This window comes from Chrysochloris asiatica, unplaced genomic scaffold, assembly GCF_000296735.1.
Source record: "Chrysochloris asiatica unplaced genomic scaffold, ChrAsi1.0 scaffold00025, whole genome shotgun sequence".
In the NCBI taxonomy this organism is placed as follows: domain Eukaryota; kingdom Metazoa; phylum Chordata; class Mammalia; order Afrosoricida; family Chrysochloridae; genus Chrysochloris; species Chrysochloris asiatica.
The window spans coordinates 21,073,188-21,092,413 of NW_006408543.1; the positions used below are offsets into that span (position 1 = coordinate 21,073,188).

General features: G+C 40.4%; 1 protein-coding gene across 1 annotated transcript in view; it reads right to left on the bottom strand.

Moving 5' to 3' along the window:
- The window catches only part of TTC8 (tetratricopeptide repeat domain 8), a 100,440-nt gene that overhangs the window by 72,376 nt on the left and 8,838 nt on the right, over positions 1 to 19,226 (bottom strand). The window contains exon 2 of the mRNA XM_006839636.1: positions 3,515 to 3,544. Within this exon, the coding sequence (XP_006839699.1) occupies positions 3,515 to 3,544 (30 nt within the window). The remainder of the gene's footprint in view (positions 1 to 3,514; positions 3,545 to 19,226) is intronic.

The following is a 19,226-nucleotide window of genomic DNA, read 5'->3' on the forward strand; positions in this document are numbered from 1 at the left end:
ACAGGCAGTGGATCACTCATACAGGCAGTTAGGACTTATCCAGGTAACACAGTTTATGTTTTACTATTAACATGTCCATAGTGGTATCTTGCAGCCTAGTCCATCAGGTATCTTGGCACCTATCCTCCTAATAACTTCTTAGTGGAGTTCTGGTATGGCGCTGGACGGCAAGGTCGGTTTGAACTACAAGGCTGGCAGTTCAAACCCCCAGCCACTCTGCAAAAACCCTATGCAGGGTCACTACAAGTTGAAACTGAATCGACGGCACATAGTAGCAACAACACTAACTTCTTAAAAATAAGGAGATACAAAAAGTTTACATTAGCCTCATAACATAGGAAAATAAACCCATTATTTCCTCCCCACCAAATGAATACCCTCAAAGATTTCAGATGTTAACAGAGGATTTTTAAATAATTTTCATTCCATAAGAATTCAAGTTTTCACAGAGTAAACAGCTCTGTATTTGTTTCAATGTCTATTGGTATTCCATTAATCTCAGAATCTTATTCTTAAGAAATAAGAATAACAGTTTGAGATGCTTGCTTCTTAAAGATCTGTAATAAAGTCTATTTAAGCCAATTTTCAATTTCCAATTTACCAGTGTTTGATAAAGTTAATTTTCCTGAATAAAACAATGACCTTGAAAATTATCCATCCCTGCTTGATTACACATCATACTGTATTCCAAGACCTGCTCCTGGCAATGTGAACAACTCTTGAGATTTTAATGAAAACAGCAGATGGAGCTTTGGCCTTAACATAATACATAATTTTTACTTGGGAGACAAGCCAAATAAGGTTTACAGTCCTAAAATTCTGTCAGAAAAGAAAAAAAGAGTTCAAAACTAATTGGTGATTAAAATAAAATACATTAACAAAGCACAGACAATAAAACCCAACTGCCCTTGAATCTGAATTTAAAAAATACACGGGTTTTGTCAGATACCTCTAACTTGTGAATAAAGGGATCAGGTCAAGCAGCATAAAAAAAAGTCGTTCTTTATGTAAATACATTGAATAGCTATGTATTGGACTTATTTACACATGAAATTGGTTAAAAAAAAAAAAAAGAAGAAGAGATGTTTAGCAATTTCTTTAGAGCACAGATGAGTATTCATCATATTAATTATCTGTGAAACAATCCCTCTTTATTCATGTACTAAGGCTGTTATTACTTTTAAGACAAATACCTGCCAGGTAGCATCAGGAAATACTGAATCCTCTACCTTCTGTATGGTTTATTCCATTTCAATTACGAAAACAATCATATGAAACAGGAAAAACTCTATTACTGTGTTAAGCAAAACAAGTTTAAAGTCTCCTGCCCTCTTAATACAGAAAACAAGGTCAGTAGCTTAAGGCATATAGGAAATCATACTGCTAAATTATTATTAAAATAAGGCTATCTAAAAACCATCTATCTAAGAATTAGATTTCTAAGAATCAGTAACATCTGACACTCTGCCTTACTCTTTGAAAACAGGATCAAAGTCACAAAATATTCAAATGTTACTGTAATACCTCATTTCTTTGGAAGTTATAAAAATGTGCAAAAAAGGTGGGGGGGGGAGCATAATAATGAGTTCAAAAGAATCCAGTTAGTCTTGTTCTCTTAGATTCACTTTTTAGTCTTTTAGAAACACTGCGCAGCGATCTGAAGTAATCTTGTTGTTGTTGTGTGCCGTGGAGTCGGTTCCGACTCATAGCGACCCTGTACAGGGTTTCCGAGGCTGTAAATCTTTACAGGAGCAGAAAGCCTCATCTTTCTCCCGCGGAACAGCTGGTAGTTTTGAACTAGGCTAGAATAATTAAGTCTATAGCAACTGAGCATAAAAATAATACTGAATACAGGTTCTTCATAAAGCTGATCTGCTACTTTTAAACTTGTAAAAGCCATTGCCAACTTTTAAACTGTACTTACATTACAAGTTATTGCTTTTTAATGGATGCTACATTTACTTGTAATCAAAATCTTCTGAAGTTATTGAAGACAAGCCACATTGCCTTACTTACTAATTAAATCCTCCTTAAATGACAAGTATACATAGTATGCAAAAAATATGCTTGCCCATGTATCCATTTACAAATCATGACTAGGAGCATTCAAAGGTAAATGTCAGCCTTTTAAAGAGCAGAGTGTCACACTGTAACCTACATTCAGTCGGTTCAACACTACAGAGTAAGAGTACTTTATACATTGCCTTCTTCTAACAGATTCAATGATTATGCAAATGAGCCCCTATGATAAAGTTTTCTTATATTTTTTTGTTATTGTTATGTGTCGTCAGGTCAGTTGTGACTCATAGCGACCCTATATAGGATTTCCGAAGAGTAGCTGGTGAATTTGAACCACTGGCCTTGCAGTTCTAACTGACCTTTTGGTCCAATGCATTAGCCCACAGCGCCACACCAGGACTCTATTACTTTTATTAAACACACTTAAGATTCTCTATCACTTGATAGGGCAAAAACCTGGCAATATTTAAGCTCTCCGATTTGCAGCTTTCCACATCCCTTCTCTTTATCCCCAACTCACTGGAAACTCTCCTGAGCTTAAAGCTTCACTGGCCAGGTGTTCCCTGGCCAGACCTCCTTTCTCCCAGTGGACGCTCCCACCCAAATCCTTGGCTAGCCAGTCTCTCTAGCTCCTCACACCCATAACCAAAGTTGACAGTGGCTGACTGGCCAGAGTTCCTCCCTCCTTCGTTGCTGAAGGCTCCTCCCTCTTAGAGCTGCCAGTTCAGTTAAAGTCAAGATCTTTCTAAGCAGAGTCAGGTCACTCGGGACATACTGTCCTACCCACTGCAGTCTTTTTAGGCACCTGTGGCTATGCTGACCACGTGGTTCCTTTTCTAAGCCCAAGGTTCCCCTTGCCTCTGACTTGTTTTTTCTCATCTATCCAGCCAGTCACAATCATTCCTACTTAAGCTCCAACTCTTAATGGGGAGAGTGTGTTAGTTCTACAAGGCTACTCAGATACACAAGGAGCTCTGGTAACACAGTGGTTATGAGTCGGGCTGCAAAGCTTAAAGTCAGCATTTTGAAACTATCAGCAGTTCCACGGGAGAAAAATGAGGTTTTCTGCTTCCGTAAAAGATTTACAGCCTCAGAAACCGTACACGGGGTCACTGTAAACCTGAACAGAATCCACAGCACACAACCACCACCACTCAGATACACAAACGTAACTGTTTACAGACGGTAAAGAGCATGTGGTGTGCTAAGTGGGGACTTCAAAGAGTTAGTGGAAAAATTAAATGAAAAGATAATGGAATTTTTCCACAAACTTTTTGAAGTTCCTGTGTACATGTAAAAAATGTTGAAATGCCAACTGTTTTATTAAAGACATACTTAGCACAAATGGGGGAGGGGAGGAAGGAGTGGTAGGTATGGCTAAGGCAAACTTTATTACACCACAAGGAGATATGCAGCAAATTTTCTAATCTACATCAACAACTAAGCAGTAGCAACTAAAGTATTCTCTAAACTACAGGTTGCAGTAAACCTTTACCTGAGACAACGGCAGCTCAGGATCTGGTTCCTGGAAAGCATTAAGAAGGTGGTAAACATTTTAAAGAAATACAGTTTCTAAAATAAAAAGCTTTATGGGCTAGCCAAGTATTTGTACATAGATTCAAACTGACTCAATAAAAAGAAATCCAATTAACTTCACTTTCTCTACAAGTGTTCTCAAAAGTTTTATAAAACTAATATGCACTGAAGAGTGTTAATGTTCTACAATGAAAAACTGTAATTTAACTTCATTCAGAGCACAAAAAGAAGGTAATTTAACTACTTGTTTAAAGAAACATAGCACCTGAGAAAGCACAAATAATTTTTTAACTATACCAAGAAGATAGTTCCTTCTTTTCTAAACTAAGTTCCAAAGAGTCAAAACATTTAGACTTTGAGCACTTGGGGAAGAGGAAGGAAATTCACATACTATAAACCTTCGATGATGTCCTGGTATGGCGCTGTAGGATAAGCACTGTACTGCTAACCACAAGGTTGGCAGTTCAGACCCACCAGTCGCTCTTCAAAAACCGTATCTAGGGTCACTATGAGTCGAAATTGACTGGACAGCCCTTAACAACAACAACAAACCTTCTATTCCACATAAATATAATGGGATGAGGAGCTGATGACAAGTTAACTTTAACTATAATGTAACTGTAATTCAAACACACCAGTTGCTCCTTCGAAACCTTACACAATGTCGCGATGAGTAGAAACTGACTTGATGGCACCTAACAACAACAATGTAAGGAGCCCTGGTAGTGTTGTTATGGTTGTTAAGTGCCATCGAGTCGATTCCGACCTGTAGTGACCCTGTATAGGGTTTCCAAGGAGCAGCTGGTAAGCTTGAACCACCAACCTTGCAGTTTAGATTTTGCAGTCTGATGCATTAGCCCACAGAGCCACACCAGGACTCCCTGGTAGTGTAGTGGATTACATATTGGACTACTGACCACAGATCAGCAGTTAGAATCTACCAGCTTCTCCGTGAGAGAAGGATGAGGCTTTCTGCTCCCATAAAGTTGTATAGCCTCAGAAACCCTATACAAGATTCACTATGAGTTGGAACGGACTCAATAGTACACACCACCACCACCACTAACTATAATGTCCTCTGAGAAGCCTTTTTAAAAGACTTGTTGTTATTAAGTGTCGTTGAATCTGCTCCAACTCATAGCTACCCTGTATAGGGTTTTCAAGGATGAGCTAGTGAGTTTGACCGCTGACCGTCTGATTCAAACCGACCTTGCAGTCCGTGCTTATCCTACAGCAAGCACTACACCAGGACTCCATAAAAAGACTAGATTACATGATCAAAAATCAATTCGACAGCAATGGGTGTTTTGGTTTTAATACATATTAGTGCCAAGCACTCATACAATTTTTTTTAATCACAAGCATTTTTTAGAAGGAAAATTAATGAAAAACAGAAAAAAAGAGGGAGAAGATCTTTGCTTTCCACAACTATAAAATCCCAAATAGATAACCCAGGTATTTTTCTAAGAATATATTATCTGTGCAAGCAATGTGTGAACCACATAATCATCACACAAGGAAACACAACTTATATAGCATGTTACATGCTGCACACATCAGCGGAAAGGCCATGCTAGAATGTGAGAGACCCAAGGGTGGGTTTTAGAGGAGATGTGAACTGAGCACAAACAACTAGTGAACACATAGCAATTGGAGGTTTTCAATTCCAGTGTGCAAAGAAGAACCTGAAATAAGTATAGATTTTTCAGTTGTCTCAGATGCATGTACAAGCAGGACAATAGAAAAGATGACAGAAAAATTGATACCTTTCAATTATAGTGTTGGCAAAAAATATTGATTATACCCTGGGCTGCCACAAGAATACACAAATCTGTCTTGGAAAAAGTAAAATAAGAATGCGCCTTAGAACCAAGGGTGGTAAGATTTCGTCTCCTGTTATCAGGACAGACCAGTCCCTGGAGAAGGATATTATACTTGGCAAAGTGGAAGGTCAGTGAAAAAGAGGAAGGCCCTCAACGAGGGATTAACACAGCGGCTGCAACAATGGGCTCAAACATAACAACGATGGACAAAGATCCCAAGGACCAAGGACCAAGGACCAGGCAGGGTCGCTACGAGTCAGAACCAACTCAATAGCACCTAACAACAGTCCAGACTTAGAGAAAACATTGCAGTAGGGAGTGAAATGACAGAGGACAATAAATAACGCAAGGTCAGTTGAGCCACAAGGGTTGGTGGTTCAAGCTCACCAGCTGCTCCTTAGAAACCCTATACACGGTCACTATGGGTTGGAGCCACTCCATCACACTTAACAACTCTAGTTGCCCTACATCATAAAACCTTCTATTTTTCTCCTATTTATTTTGTGCACCAATTATCTGTCAGTTTTCCATACACTGGTGGCTTGTGTGTTGCTGTGATGCTGGAAGCTATGCGACTAGTATTTTAAATGGTTGACAGAATTTAATGGTTGACTGGTTCAGTGAAGCTTCCAGACTGAAAAACTAGGAAGAGGGAGAGGCAGACCCCTTCTGAAAGGTTAGCTACTGGAAACCGTATGACTAGCAGTGAAACACTGTCTGATAACAGTGTTGGAAGCTGAGCCCTTCAGGTTTGAAGGCACTCAAAATTCAACTGGGGAAGACCTGCCTAATCAAAGTAGAGCTGACCTCAGATGTGGATGGAGCAAAGCTTTCAGGATATTCATTTACTAATGGGGTACAGCCCAAAATGAAAAGAAACAGCGGCAAACATTCATTAATAACTGAAATTGTAATGTACAAAGCATGAATCAAGGAAAACTGGAAGTCATCAAACACCAAATAGAACACATATAGATATTCTAGGCACCAGTGCGCTGAAATGGATTGGTATTGGCCATTTTGAATCAGACAATCACAGAGTTTACCATAGTGGAAAGGACAAATTAAGCAGGAATGTCAAAAAGGGTATTTCAAGTTCTAGAATACAATCCTGTCTGTGATAGGATAATATTCATATAACTACAAGAAAGACTAATTATACCACTACTATTCAAATTTACACACCAACTACTAAAGCCAATGATGATGAAACTGAAGAATTTTATCAACTTCTTCAATCTGAAATTGATCAAATTTGCAATCAAGATGCCTTGATAATTACTGGTGAATGAAATACAAAAAAAGTGGGAAAGAGGAAGGACTGGTAGTTGGAAAATATTGCCAGGCTGTTAGAAACGATGTTGGAGATAGCAAGACAGAATTTTGAAAGACCAATAACTTATTCATTGAAAATACCATTTTTTAACAACATAAATGGCAACTCTACATGTAAAAGGAGCTCTGGTAACATAGTGGTTACAAATCGGGCTGCGAACCTTAAGGTCAGCAGTTCAACTACCAGCTGTTCCGCAGGAGAAAGATGAGGCTTTCTGCTCCCGTAAAAATTTACAGCCTCGGAAACCCTGTACAGGGTCGCTATGGGTCAGAACCGACTCGATGGCACTTAACAACAATAAATACACATAAAGGAGCTCTGGTAGCATAGTGGTTACAAGTCGGGCTGCTAACCTCAACGTCAGCTAGTTCGAAACTACCAGTCATTCCATGGGAGAAAGATGAGACTTACTTCATCCGTAAAGATTTCCAGCCTCGGAAAACCTGTACAGGGTTGCTATGAGTCGGAACCGACTCCACGGCACACCACCACCACCACCATATACGTAAACCTTGCCAGGTGCAATTAATACACAGCAACCAAATTGACTACATCTGTGGAAAAGACGATGCAGAAACTCAGCATCATTAGCCAAAAGTCATGAGCTGACTGTGGTACAGACCATCAATTGCTCTTACATAAGGAGCTCTGGTAGCGTAGTGGTTACGAACTGGGCTGCTAATCTCAAGGTCAGCAGTTCGAAACTACCAGCTGTTCTACAGGAGCACGATAAGGCATTCTGCTCCCATAAAGATTTACAGCCTCGGAAACCTTGTACAGGGTCACTATGAGTCAGAACCAACTCCACAGCACACCACCACCACGAAAGTTCAGGCTGGAGCTCAAGGAAACTAAAACAAATCCACCAAGAGCCAAAATATAACTTTCAGTATATCCCACCTCAAGTTAGGGAACATCTCAAGAACAGGTTTGATGCATTTGACAAAGACCAAAAGAGTTGGAGGATGACATCAAGAACATCATACATGAAGAAAGCAAAAGGTCAGTAAAAATACAGGTGAAGAGAACAAACAATACATTGGATTAGGCGCAAATGCAGTAAGGAGCTACACCAGAAACAACCCAGAATACAGAACCAAGCAGGCTCAGGGGATGGTCCCAGAACTCTGAACCACATATAAAGGAATATTTAGAAGGTTGGAAGACTTACAGCTGGAGGAATTTGTGGCAGAAGCAAGAAGTCCATTGCTTTCTAGCTCTGGATGCTCAGCTGCTCCAGGAGCCGCCATCTTGGGTGAGACCAAGCGGGAGGGAAGGATCAGAGCGGCCACAGACGCCTGGCAGAACCGTGGAGATAAAGGTGTGGACATTCTTTTCTTTTGGTATCTGTTCATTGGTCCCTTGCTGTCTGCACACCTCCATTCTGGTGATGATAGGGCTGCCTGAGCTAGTGGGCACTCCAGCCACACCTTCAGAGGGTTCTACTACGCATGCACACAGATCTCCTCGAAATTTAAAGAGACAGTTTCCAATTAAAACCAAACGGTCACAGCCGGCCCTGAACTGTTTATAACTAGAAAAAAGGCCTGAACGGGGATTTTAGAGTTGGACAAGCAAACAAAAAAGGAAACAGGCCGAAAATTCAATCCTAAATTACATTAAAAATACAGGTGAAGAAGACCAAAAATGGATGTCAGAAGAGATACTGACACTTGCTCTTGAGCATAAAGAAGCTAAAGCAACTGGACAAAATCATGAAGTAAAAGAGCTGAACAGAAGAATTTCAAATGGCAGCTTAAGATGACAAAGTCAAGTATTATAATATACTATGCAAACACCTGGAGATAGAACCCAAAAAGGGAAGAACACTCCCTGCATTTCTCAGGCTAAAAGACTGAAGAAAAAATTCAAGCCTTGTGTTGCAATACTAAAGGGTTCCATGGGCAAAATATTGAATGATGAAAGAAGCATCAAAAAAAGTACACAATCACAGTACCAGAAAGAACTGGTCAATGTCAGTCATTTCATGAGGCACTAGAGATCATTAACTGATGGTGTTGAAGTAAGATGTCCAAGCTGCGTTGAAAGCATTGGGGAAAAATAAGCCTCCAGAAATTGACAGAATGCAAACAGAAATGTTTCAACAAACTAATCTCGGGCTGGAGGTGCTCACTCATCTATGTATGCCAAGAAATTTGGAAGGGATACATATTTTTGTGCTTTCTAAAAAGGCAACCCAATAGAATGCAGAAATCATCAAACAATATTAACATCACATGCAAGTAAAATTTTGCTGAAGATAATTCAAACAGTTATGTTTTTAGCAGCACATCAACAGAGAGTTGCCAGAAATTCAAGCCAGATTCAGCAAACATGGAATGAGGGATGTTATTCCTGACATCGGATGGACCTTAGGTGACATTAGAGAATACCAGAAAGATGTTTATTTTTGTTTGATTGACTGGCTGTGTGGATCATAAACTATAGATAATACTGCAAAAAATGGGAATTCAAGAAACTTAACAGAAGAAGGGGGTACTGAATGATTTAAAATCAGGAAAGGTATGTGTCAGGGTTTATCTTTTCACTATACTTATTCAATCTGCATGCAGATAATCCAAGATTATATGAACAAGAATATGGCATCAGAATTGGAAGAAGACTTATCAACAGCCTGCAATATGCAGATCACACAACCATGTTTGCTGGAAGCAAAGCAGACTTGACGTACCTACTTATTAATGACTTTGAGCAAAGACAACAGCCTTCAGTAGAGACTTAGCCTCAATGTAAAGAAAACCAAAATCCTCACAACTCAACTAATAAAAACATCATGATAAATGGAGAAAAGATTGAAATTGTCAAGGATTTCATTTTACTTGGATCCACAATCTGAGCTCATGGAAACACCAGTCAGAAAATAAAAAAAAAATCAAAGGACACGTTGCATTAGGCAAATCTGTGGCAAAAGATCTCTTTCAAGTGTTAAAGAGCAAAGATAATCGCCTTGAGGACTAAGGTGTGCCTGACCCAAGCCATGGTATTCTCAATTACCTCATGTGCACGAGAATGTTGGAAAATAAATAAGGAAGACTGGAGAAGAATCGATGCATTTAAATTATGGTGTTGGCGAAGAATCTAAAATATACCACGGACTGCCACAAGAATGAACAAATCTGTTTTGAAAGAAGTACGGCTGGACTGCTTGTTGAAGGTGGCAATGACAGGACTTCATCTTTCATACTTTGGACAGGCTGCCAGGAATGACCAGTCCCTGGTGAAGGACATCATGCTTGGTAAAGTGGAGAGACAGCAAAAAGAACAAGACCCTCAACAAGACAGATTGGCATGGGGACTGCAACAACAGGCTCAAACATAATACTTGTGAAGATGGTGCAGGACCCCAAAGAGTTTCTTCTGTTGTACTTTGGACCATAATGAGTGGGAAGCGACTCAACAGCACCTAACAACAACAACAACGAACAGAAAAAAATAACTTCAAACTCTGTTAGTTCCCTTTTCAGAACTAACAACTATCTCTCAGTCAGGGGAAGAATCCAATAAGGAAGGTAAGCATGAGCTTGTGCTTGCTTACTAATCTGTAATGAAAAATTAGCAAGTAAATCCAAGTATGCTCATGCTTACCTTATTTACTGTTCAGTGGTAAAGGATGGTACAGGGCCGGGCAGTGTTTCACAGGGTCACCATGAGTCAGAGCCAACTCAGTAGCATCTAAAAATATAGATCAGTAAGCAAGCATTTGTAATCCCATGTTCACCTGGCTTTCTGGGTACTCCATCCCTGTCAACTTGAAAAGAGGTTTTGATACTGTAGGAAGGTGCTGTGAGGTTGTAAGCATGTCAGACGCCAGCCAGACCTAGAAGCATCTTTTTTTTTTTTAAGTTTTATTGTGAATTATGTGATAGTTTACCTGGGAGACTATTAGCTTTACATTCATCCTATCGTGTATCGTTTCATTGCCCTGGTTACAAACCCCTCCATGCATCATCAACCAACCAAAGGGTATACACTGCAAGTCTGCCCCATCCCCCACCCCCAATGGTCAGCACACAGCCCCTCTCCCTCTCTGGGTTTAAAGTGCCCAGCTGCTCCATCTCTCCACATCATCTCTGCCTCTCCACATCATCATCTCTGCCTCCATCTCTGGCATCACTGCTTCTCTGGGTAGGGTCCTGCTCTCTGCTTTTCTCCCTTGATGGTCCCAGGGACCTCCACTCCTAGACTGCAAAGTCAATCACTCCCCTCCTTTTGCTACAAAACATCTACCTTTACATTTTTAACCCTCACAGTCAGTCCTGATAACAATTATTCACTATTGTATCACAAGAGACCTAGCCCCATCTCCTTTCATTAGCCCCGCCCAGCCAGATTGGATGCTACTCAGTGGAGATTCTACCTTCCTCCATGCCCTCTGGATCTAGACTCCCTCTTGAAAACTTGTAAGACAGTCACTTCTTGCCTTTGTAGCTTCCCCCCACCCCCGTTTTGAGTAGCCAATGTCCAAGTTGCCTATCCCTGACTATTCTGTATATGGAGGGGGTGGGAATGATCCTCACTGTAAAGATTTGTTCCCTCTTTTGAGTTACTGCATCCATAGGTGTTCCCTCTTTTGAGCTACTGCAGCCATAGGTCAAGTTCATCAAATTGTATCAGATTACTCTTTTTTTCCTCTTCTTTCTTCTTCTGGTTGAGCTCTGATCATCTAGTCATTGAAGCCCGGTCAAGTGGGTATTATCTGCAAGTGTGGGTGTTCTTGTGCATATGCCTTCTCTTCTTATCAGCTGGATGCTTCACTCTCCACTCTGGTCCTCTGCAGCTATGTCACTGACTCTGGCCCAAGAGTCCCCAGGTCTTGTCACACTACTGGCCAACCAGGTCTCCACCAGGATTCACAGGAGTCTATCGAACAGTGTCGGGCTTACTTAGCTCAGTGTTTTTCCCTCACTTCCCCTTATCAGTGACAAACGCGTTCACCAATCAGAGCTTGTATTCCCACTAAAGGGGTTTGCTCTGAGGGGACCTGACCACTTGTCTTGATGTCTCCTGGGTGAGCAACTTGCTTGTTCTTGTAGTAATCAGTCAGACTGTCTTTATTGTTTTGTATTTTTCCTGTTTGTCTTTCTTTCAAGAAGTATCTTCTGTTCTTCTAGCTGCTCCAGGCTCAGGCCTAGAAGCATCTTTGGTGGCATGAAAAAAACGTGAAACTGTTCACCACAGATCTGTAAGTAAGCACAAGTAAGTCTGTGCTTTCCTTGCATGAGTCATCTGACACTGCTCCCAGTAAAGAAACACCTTTGAATCTCCTTCAAAGTGGTTCAGTCAGAGGGCAGAGAAAGCACACTGGTGCTGGTTGGAAACAGCAAATACTCATTAGCATCAACTTCAGTTCGCATCTGCTGCTTCCTTCCTTCCTCCCTGAGGTGCATGCTATTACTTCAGGGAGTTAAATCTCCACATAACTCTGAATGAGGCTTCCTAATTACCGCCAATACTTACTCTGGCTAATGAGTCTACCCAGTTCATCAACTCATCTAGTAGTTATTAAGAGTTTAACAACCACCAGGAGGGGGGAAAATCTAAGAGAATAGAGAAATGGATGGATTCCCAAGGGTAGAGAGATCTAGTGATCAAGTAGTCAAGTGGGAAGGTAACTCAGGTATTTCAGCAGGAACATCAATTCATACAGTGAACTACCCCTCAGCGTATGAATAGGAACTATAGGACTCAGTCAGGCTAAGTCTCCGTGGCCCCAAAGAGGAAACAGATAATAATGCAAGAAGGGGTTTTTTGGCTTGGATCACCAGATCACTGTCTCCATCATGATTTTCTTACTGCTAACACCTAGTTCATTAGGAGGTCTGGGTTCCACAACGTGCATCTAACGCAGTGGCTTTTTAAGCCATTTTCTCCACTTTCATATCATTTACAATAATAATCCACCCCTCCCTGTAATCTCTGTCATAATAAGGGGTGAATATGAATTTAAAACACTCTTACCCCATTCTGATATACAGCTAATAACACTCCCACCACCCAGAATCACTGTTTTAATATCTGAAAATCCATACACCATCTACCTCAGTGGTGAGAGCATGTTGCCTTTGAGACACCCCAGCGTCTGAAAAGCGTGCACATGCTGCACACAGCTTCATTATAATGAAGCTAGAAAATCAGGAACCTGATATACGGAACACAAAGAACAGTAATCAGATTAATAAGCAGCTGATCGGGATGATAAGTATGAGCTGGAGTCACCAGCTTGCTGTCTGGATCATGTGACTTTTCCTCCCTTCCCCCTTCTGTACCTTCTGACTGGAATCACTTCTCAGTGTGGAATGAAAGAAAACTGAAAAAAATAGAAAAGAATCTTGTCCTCTGAATTATTCTTGCTATCTTTTATCAAAAAGGGCAAATACAGTTTATTCTTCTTTTTTTCTTAGCAGGTGGAACCTTTATGGCCGGATTATTTTCTACTTTGAATTCTGTTTGTTGGTACCATGTGTTTTCAATAATGGGAGGCATGCTGAAATCAAGGGGCAAAAATATTCTTAAGGTAATATAGATTTTGATACAATTATAGGGGGGGCACATGTGTCCCAAGTAGACTCTGGTGGTAGGGTTGGTGGGGTGAGGCCCATTTCTTCAGATTCATGAAGTTGTACAGGTTCCCGCCAGGCAACAGCACCTACCATAACTGTTAAAACAGTTTCCCAAGATACTGATTACCACCTCCTTCTCCCTGTGGAGCAGTTGCTGGGTTCAAATTGCTGACCTTTCAGTTAGTAGCCAGAGCCAGCTGCTAGGCCACCTGGACTGCTTCCCAACAAACATACCTTGTAACATATCTTCATTTGACAAGAGGGCCCAAGGGCCAGTAAGCCTAATGGGAACTGAACAAGAGGCCAGATATTTTTTTAAAACCTAAATTCTTAATATTGGGAGACTTAAAATGAAGTACTTAATTAGTTTAGTTTGGTCTTAACTTTACTTAGCTGTTGTTGTTGTTGTTGTTAGGTGCCGTCGAGTTGGCTCTGCCTTGCAGTGACCCTGAGCACAAGAAAATGAAACACTACCCGGTCCTGAGTCACCCTAACAACTGTGCCAACCCATTTCGCTAAGGGTTTTCCTCTTTTTTGCAGGCCCTCCAGTTTACTTTCTCCAGGGATTAGTCCCTCCTGATAACATGTCCAAAGTATGGGAGACGAAGTCTGGCCAGCCTGGCTTCTAATGAGCATTATGGCTGTACTTTGTTCACCACAGATTTGCTTGTTCTTCAGGAAGTTCATGGTACTTTCAATATTCTTCTCCACCACCATAACTCAAATGCATCAATTTTACAGTCTTCCTTATTCATCGTCCAACTTTCACATGCATATGAAGCAATTGAAAATTTCATGGCTTATGTCAGGCCCACCTTAGTCCTCAAACTGGTATCTTTGCTCCTGAACACTTTAAAGTGGTCTTGTCAAGCAAATTTTCTTAATGCAATAATATACTGTTTGATTTTTTTTTTTTTTTTTTTACTTCCATGAATGTTGATGGTGGATCCAAGCAAAATGAAGTCTTTCACAACTTTGATATTTTCTCCACTTATGATGTTATTTACTGGTGCAATGGTGATCATTTTTGTTTTCTTTACATTGAGATGCAATCCATACCGAAGGCTGTGCTCTTTGATCTTCATCAGTAAATACTTTAAGTCTTCTTCACTTTCAGCAAGCAAGGCTGTATCAAAGCATATAGCAGAGGGACAAGCAATTTAGACATCGGCTGTCAAAAATGGGAGGCCATAAATGAAATGGCTGGCTTACAAACTTTCATGAGTATGCTTAGTGTCAGAATGAAGGGGGTAAGGTAGATTCTCCACTGAACAGTTGTCCTCTTTTCCAGTTGGATCTGGTGAAAGGGAATGGGAGATGATGGTGATAGGATTTTATGATTCAACTGTGAGTAATCATTATCAGGACTAATTGCGATTGTCACAACTGTAATTGTAGAAGATGTGTAACTAAAAGGGGAGAGTAGTTAGTTTTTCATTTCAGGAACAGAGCGCCCCAGGACCACCCAGAAGGAAGAACATGACTACAGTGTGAGACCCTACCCAGAAAAGAAGCAACAGCAGAGATTGTGGCAGAGGCGGTGGCATAGAGAGATAGAGCAGCTGAAGACACTAGGCCCATGAACGAGAAAGGCTGTGGACCTGTGGGCAGGAAGCTGGCTTGCAAAATGTGCCCTTTGGACACTTAAATGAATATGTATTTTTTTGTTTTATATGTGTACATCTAGTAGTTTTGCTTTGTTGATGTGTGAAAAATAAAATGTAAAACAACAGGGTAGAAACAGGATAATTGTTTTAACAGAAGGGAATTGTAATCACTGAGATGAAACAAAATGTATGATTGGTTGAAAGTAAAGCTGATCTTGTCTGTTTATCTTCCCTCAATTCACAAAAAGTAAAAAAAAAAAAAAAAATCTCAGGTTGTTAATGAGTCTTCCTCTAAATCCTGATGCCACGTTCTCCTTCATATAATCCAACTTCTTGGGTTATATGCTCAGCATACAGATTGAATAGGTATGGTGAAGGAACAAAACCCTGATGCACACCTTTCCCTATTTTAAATCATTCAGTGTCCTTTTGTTCTCTTTGAACAACTGCCTCTTGGTCTCTGTACAGGTTCTTCATGAACACAATAAGGTGCTCAGAATACCCAATTCTTCACAATGTTGTCCATAGCTTGTCATGATCCACACAGTCAAAAGTCTTTGCATAGTCAACAGCCAAGATCCATCTAATATCAGCAATGATATCCCTTGTTCCACGTCCTTGTCTGAATTCGGCTTGAACCTCAGGTAGTTCCCTGTCAATGTACTGTTGCAGCCATTTCTGAATTATCTTTAGTAAAATTTTACTTGAAAGACTATGGATATTATCCTATCACTGTGCTTAAACACAGATCTTGAAAAGTTCTTTTTGATGATGAATGCTACACCATTCCTCTTGAATTAGTTGTTCCCAGCGTAATAAATCATATGACTGTCAGATTCAAAATAGCCAATACCACAATACCAGATCACTTCAGCTCACTGATACCTCGGATATAGATTTTTATGCACCTCTTATTTCATTTTTTACAACTTCTAACTTTTCTACATTCATACTTCATACATTCCATGTTCTGATTATTAATGAATGTTTACAGCTGTTTCTCCTCAATTTGAGTTGTGCCCCATCAGTGAATGAAGGTCCAGAAAGCTTTACTCCATTCGCATCATCACGGTCAACTCTACTTTGATGAGACAGCTCTTCCGCAGTCATATTTTGAGTGACTTACAATCTGAGGGTCTAATATGCAGCATTATATCTGATAATGTTATAGATAAGGTTTACAGTGGCTAACCATTCAGAAGTCGTCCCCCTCTGCTAGAATTAGTCTTCCTAGTCTGTGTTGTTAGTCTGGAAGCTCAGCTGAAACCTTTCCCCATGGGTGACCGTGCTGGTATTTAAAATACTGATGGTACAGCTTCCAGCATCACAGCAACACGTAAGCCACCACAGAAGGACAAACTGACAGACAGTGATGGAAGCAAAAGGAAAGAACTAAGATCTCCTCCATGGCCCCTTCTTAACCACTGAAACACATTGCTGCTTTGTCTATGTGTTTCCCCAAAGGGACAAAATCCTCTATGATGATAATAGAGAACTGTCCTCAAGTCTCCCCATAAAGGAACCAGTGGTGAAATATATTTCAAATACAGACTGAATCAAAATTAAGCTGGTTTCTTTCCTTCAGGACTTCTCAAAGCCTTTAATTCAAGAATATGGTGGTGTTAGGTGCCATCAAGTTGGTTCCAACTCATAGCAACCTAATGCACAGCAGAACGAAACACTGCCCAGTCATGTGAAAGCCTCACAATCATTGTTAAGCTTGAGCTCACTGCTGCGGCCACTATTGAGGTTCATCCTCTCTTTTGATGATCCTGCACTTTACCAAGCATGATGTCCTACTCCAGAGACTGGTCCATCCTGATAATATGTCCAAAGTATGAGAGATGAAGTCTGGCCATGCTGGCTTCTAATGCACGTTCTGGTTGTACTTCTTCCAGCACAAATGTGTTTGTTCTTTTAGCAGTCCATGGTACTTTTAATATTCTTCTTCAACACCATTACTCAAATGCATCAATTTTTCCATGGTCTCCCTTATTCACTGTCCAACTTTCACATGCATATGAAGCTACAGAAAATACCATAAGTTGGGTCAGACACACCTTAGTCTTCAAACTGACATTTGCTCTTGAACACTATAAAGAGGTCTTGGGCAACAGATTTGCTTGATGCAATATGATGTTTGATTTCTTGAACTGCTGATTCCATGAATGTTGATAGTGGATCCAAGCAAAATGAAGTCTTTCACAACTTCAATATTTTTCTTTATTTATCATGCTGTTATTTATTGATACTGTGGTGAGGATTTTTGTTTTCTTTACATTGAGGTGCAACCCATACTGAAAACTGTGTATCACTAAATATTTTAAGTCATCTTCATTTTCAGCAAGCAAGGTTGTATCACCTGCATATCACGGAATGTTAATGACTCTTCCTCCATGTCAAAATTCTTTACCACTTGACAAAAACCTTTAAAAAGATACATTAAGTGGGGAAGCAGGGAGCACAGTGGCTCACTGAACTTCGAACCACAAGGTTTACTGCTACAGAAAAGCTTCACAGCCTCAGAAACTCTATACAGGGTGGCTGAGTCGGAACTGACTCGATGGTGCTTAACAAAAACGAGATGAGGAAACATCCTGGGAAATGGTTAGAAACACACTATTGTGAAAATGTAGGTTTTATAAGAGCGAAAGACGCAGCACAGTATCTACAAAGGGAACAGGCTTAAGAGCTTTGTAACTTTGGACAGAAATCCCTCAGCAGGGCAAATAGTTAAAAGCTGGACTAGTACAAAGGTTGGCAGTACAGCCCACCATGAAGAGCCTGGCAACCTACTTCTGAAAGGTCACAGCCATGAAAACCCTAAAGGGAGCAATGTTTCTCTGAAACACATGGGGGCACACCTTGGTCTCCATATGTCACAATCAAACTTGACAACGAATGTTATAATTTTGGACAACTTATTTCAGCTTGTGCTTCAATGTGGTCAACCTGCAAAATGGGGGAAACAGTAGTGTCTGCTTCCTCAGTTTGGTAAGGACTCAACAACAACATGTAAAACCCTTCAAATCACCAAGACTAACACATTAAATGTTTAATAAATGTTAGCTACCATTTGTGCTAAGGAACTCTGTCTGGTAGCGTACTGGTTACGAATCGGGCTACAAACCTCAAGGTCAGCAGCTCGAAACTACCAGCTGTTCTGCAGGAGAAGAGGCTTTCTGCTCCTGTAAAGATATACAGCCTCGGAAACCCTGTGCAGGGTCACTATGAGTCAGAACTGACTCCACAGCACATAACAACAACAACCATTTGTGCTACCTCTTTGGCAAGTTATTCTAAGCATTAGAAATATATACCGTTTACAGAACTCATGTCTGACATGTAGCAGACACTCAATAAAAGTTCATGGAACTTAGCGTCATAAAGCGTCAGTCACAGCGCCTGTTGTGTTGCTGTTGTTAAATGCCATCAAGTCAGTTCTAACTCATAGCAAGCCTGTATAGGGTTTCCAAGGAGCAACTGGTGGGTTTGAGCCACCAACCCTGTGCTTAACAGTCCAGTGCTTATGCTAGCACCAAGTAAATTTCAATTCACAGGTGTAGTAATGAAAGGCACTGTGGATTCTGGACCACAGGGTCTTCTTAATCTACAAAAAAACACTGTTGCTTTGCCTATAGGAGCTTTTCCCAACATGGTAGCATCTCATTCAGGATAATAATGGAGAGATCTTTGCCCTCTTCCCTTCTCTGAAAATAAATAAATAAATTACGTGTGTGTGTGTGTGTGTGTGTGTGTGTGTGTGTGTGTGTATGTGTTCAAAAATTTTCAGAATTACTGGATTCATCAACTTAAGGAAACTTTCTTTCCTTTAGAATTTCTCAGAATCTTTAGAATGCATCTTGAGTCTCTAAGATGAAAAGATACCTTTCCCAAATGCATTTAATGAGGAAACTTTCTCTCACTGAGTAGCTCCTGGGACTAGTGTCCTGTGGAACACAGAATGGAAACAATCCTACCTCAATGGAAAACTGGAAACAGCATGCAAAGTTCTTACAAACCTTTGAGCTTAGAACACTGTCTGGTCTGTCATAGGTTCTTAAGATGTTTTGTACTTTGGCAAAGGGCCAAAACACATCAAATAGGGATGAGACTGTCTCGACAAAAAATGGCAATGGCAAAACAGAAAATCAATTTGCAGAAAAATGAAATAAAACCCATATCTCACACCACACACAAAAACAAACTCTATGTGGATTAAAGATCTAAATGTAAAACATAGAACCATAAAGATCATCAATGTAAAAGTAGGGACAAGCTTGTTGTTGTTGTTGCTATGTGCCGTGGAGTCGGTTCCGACTCA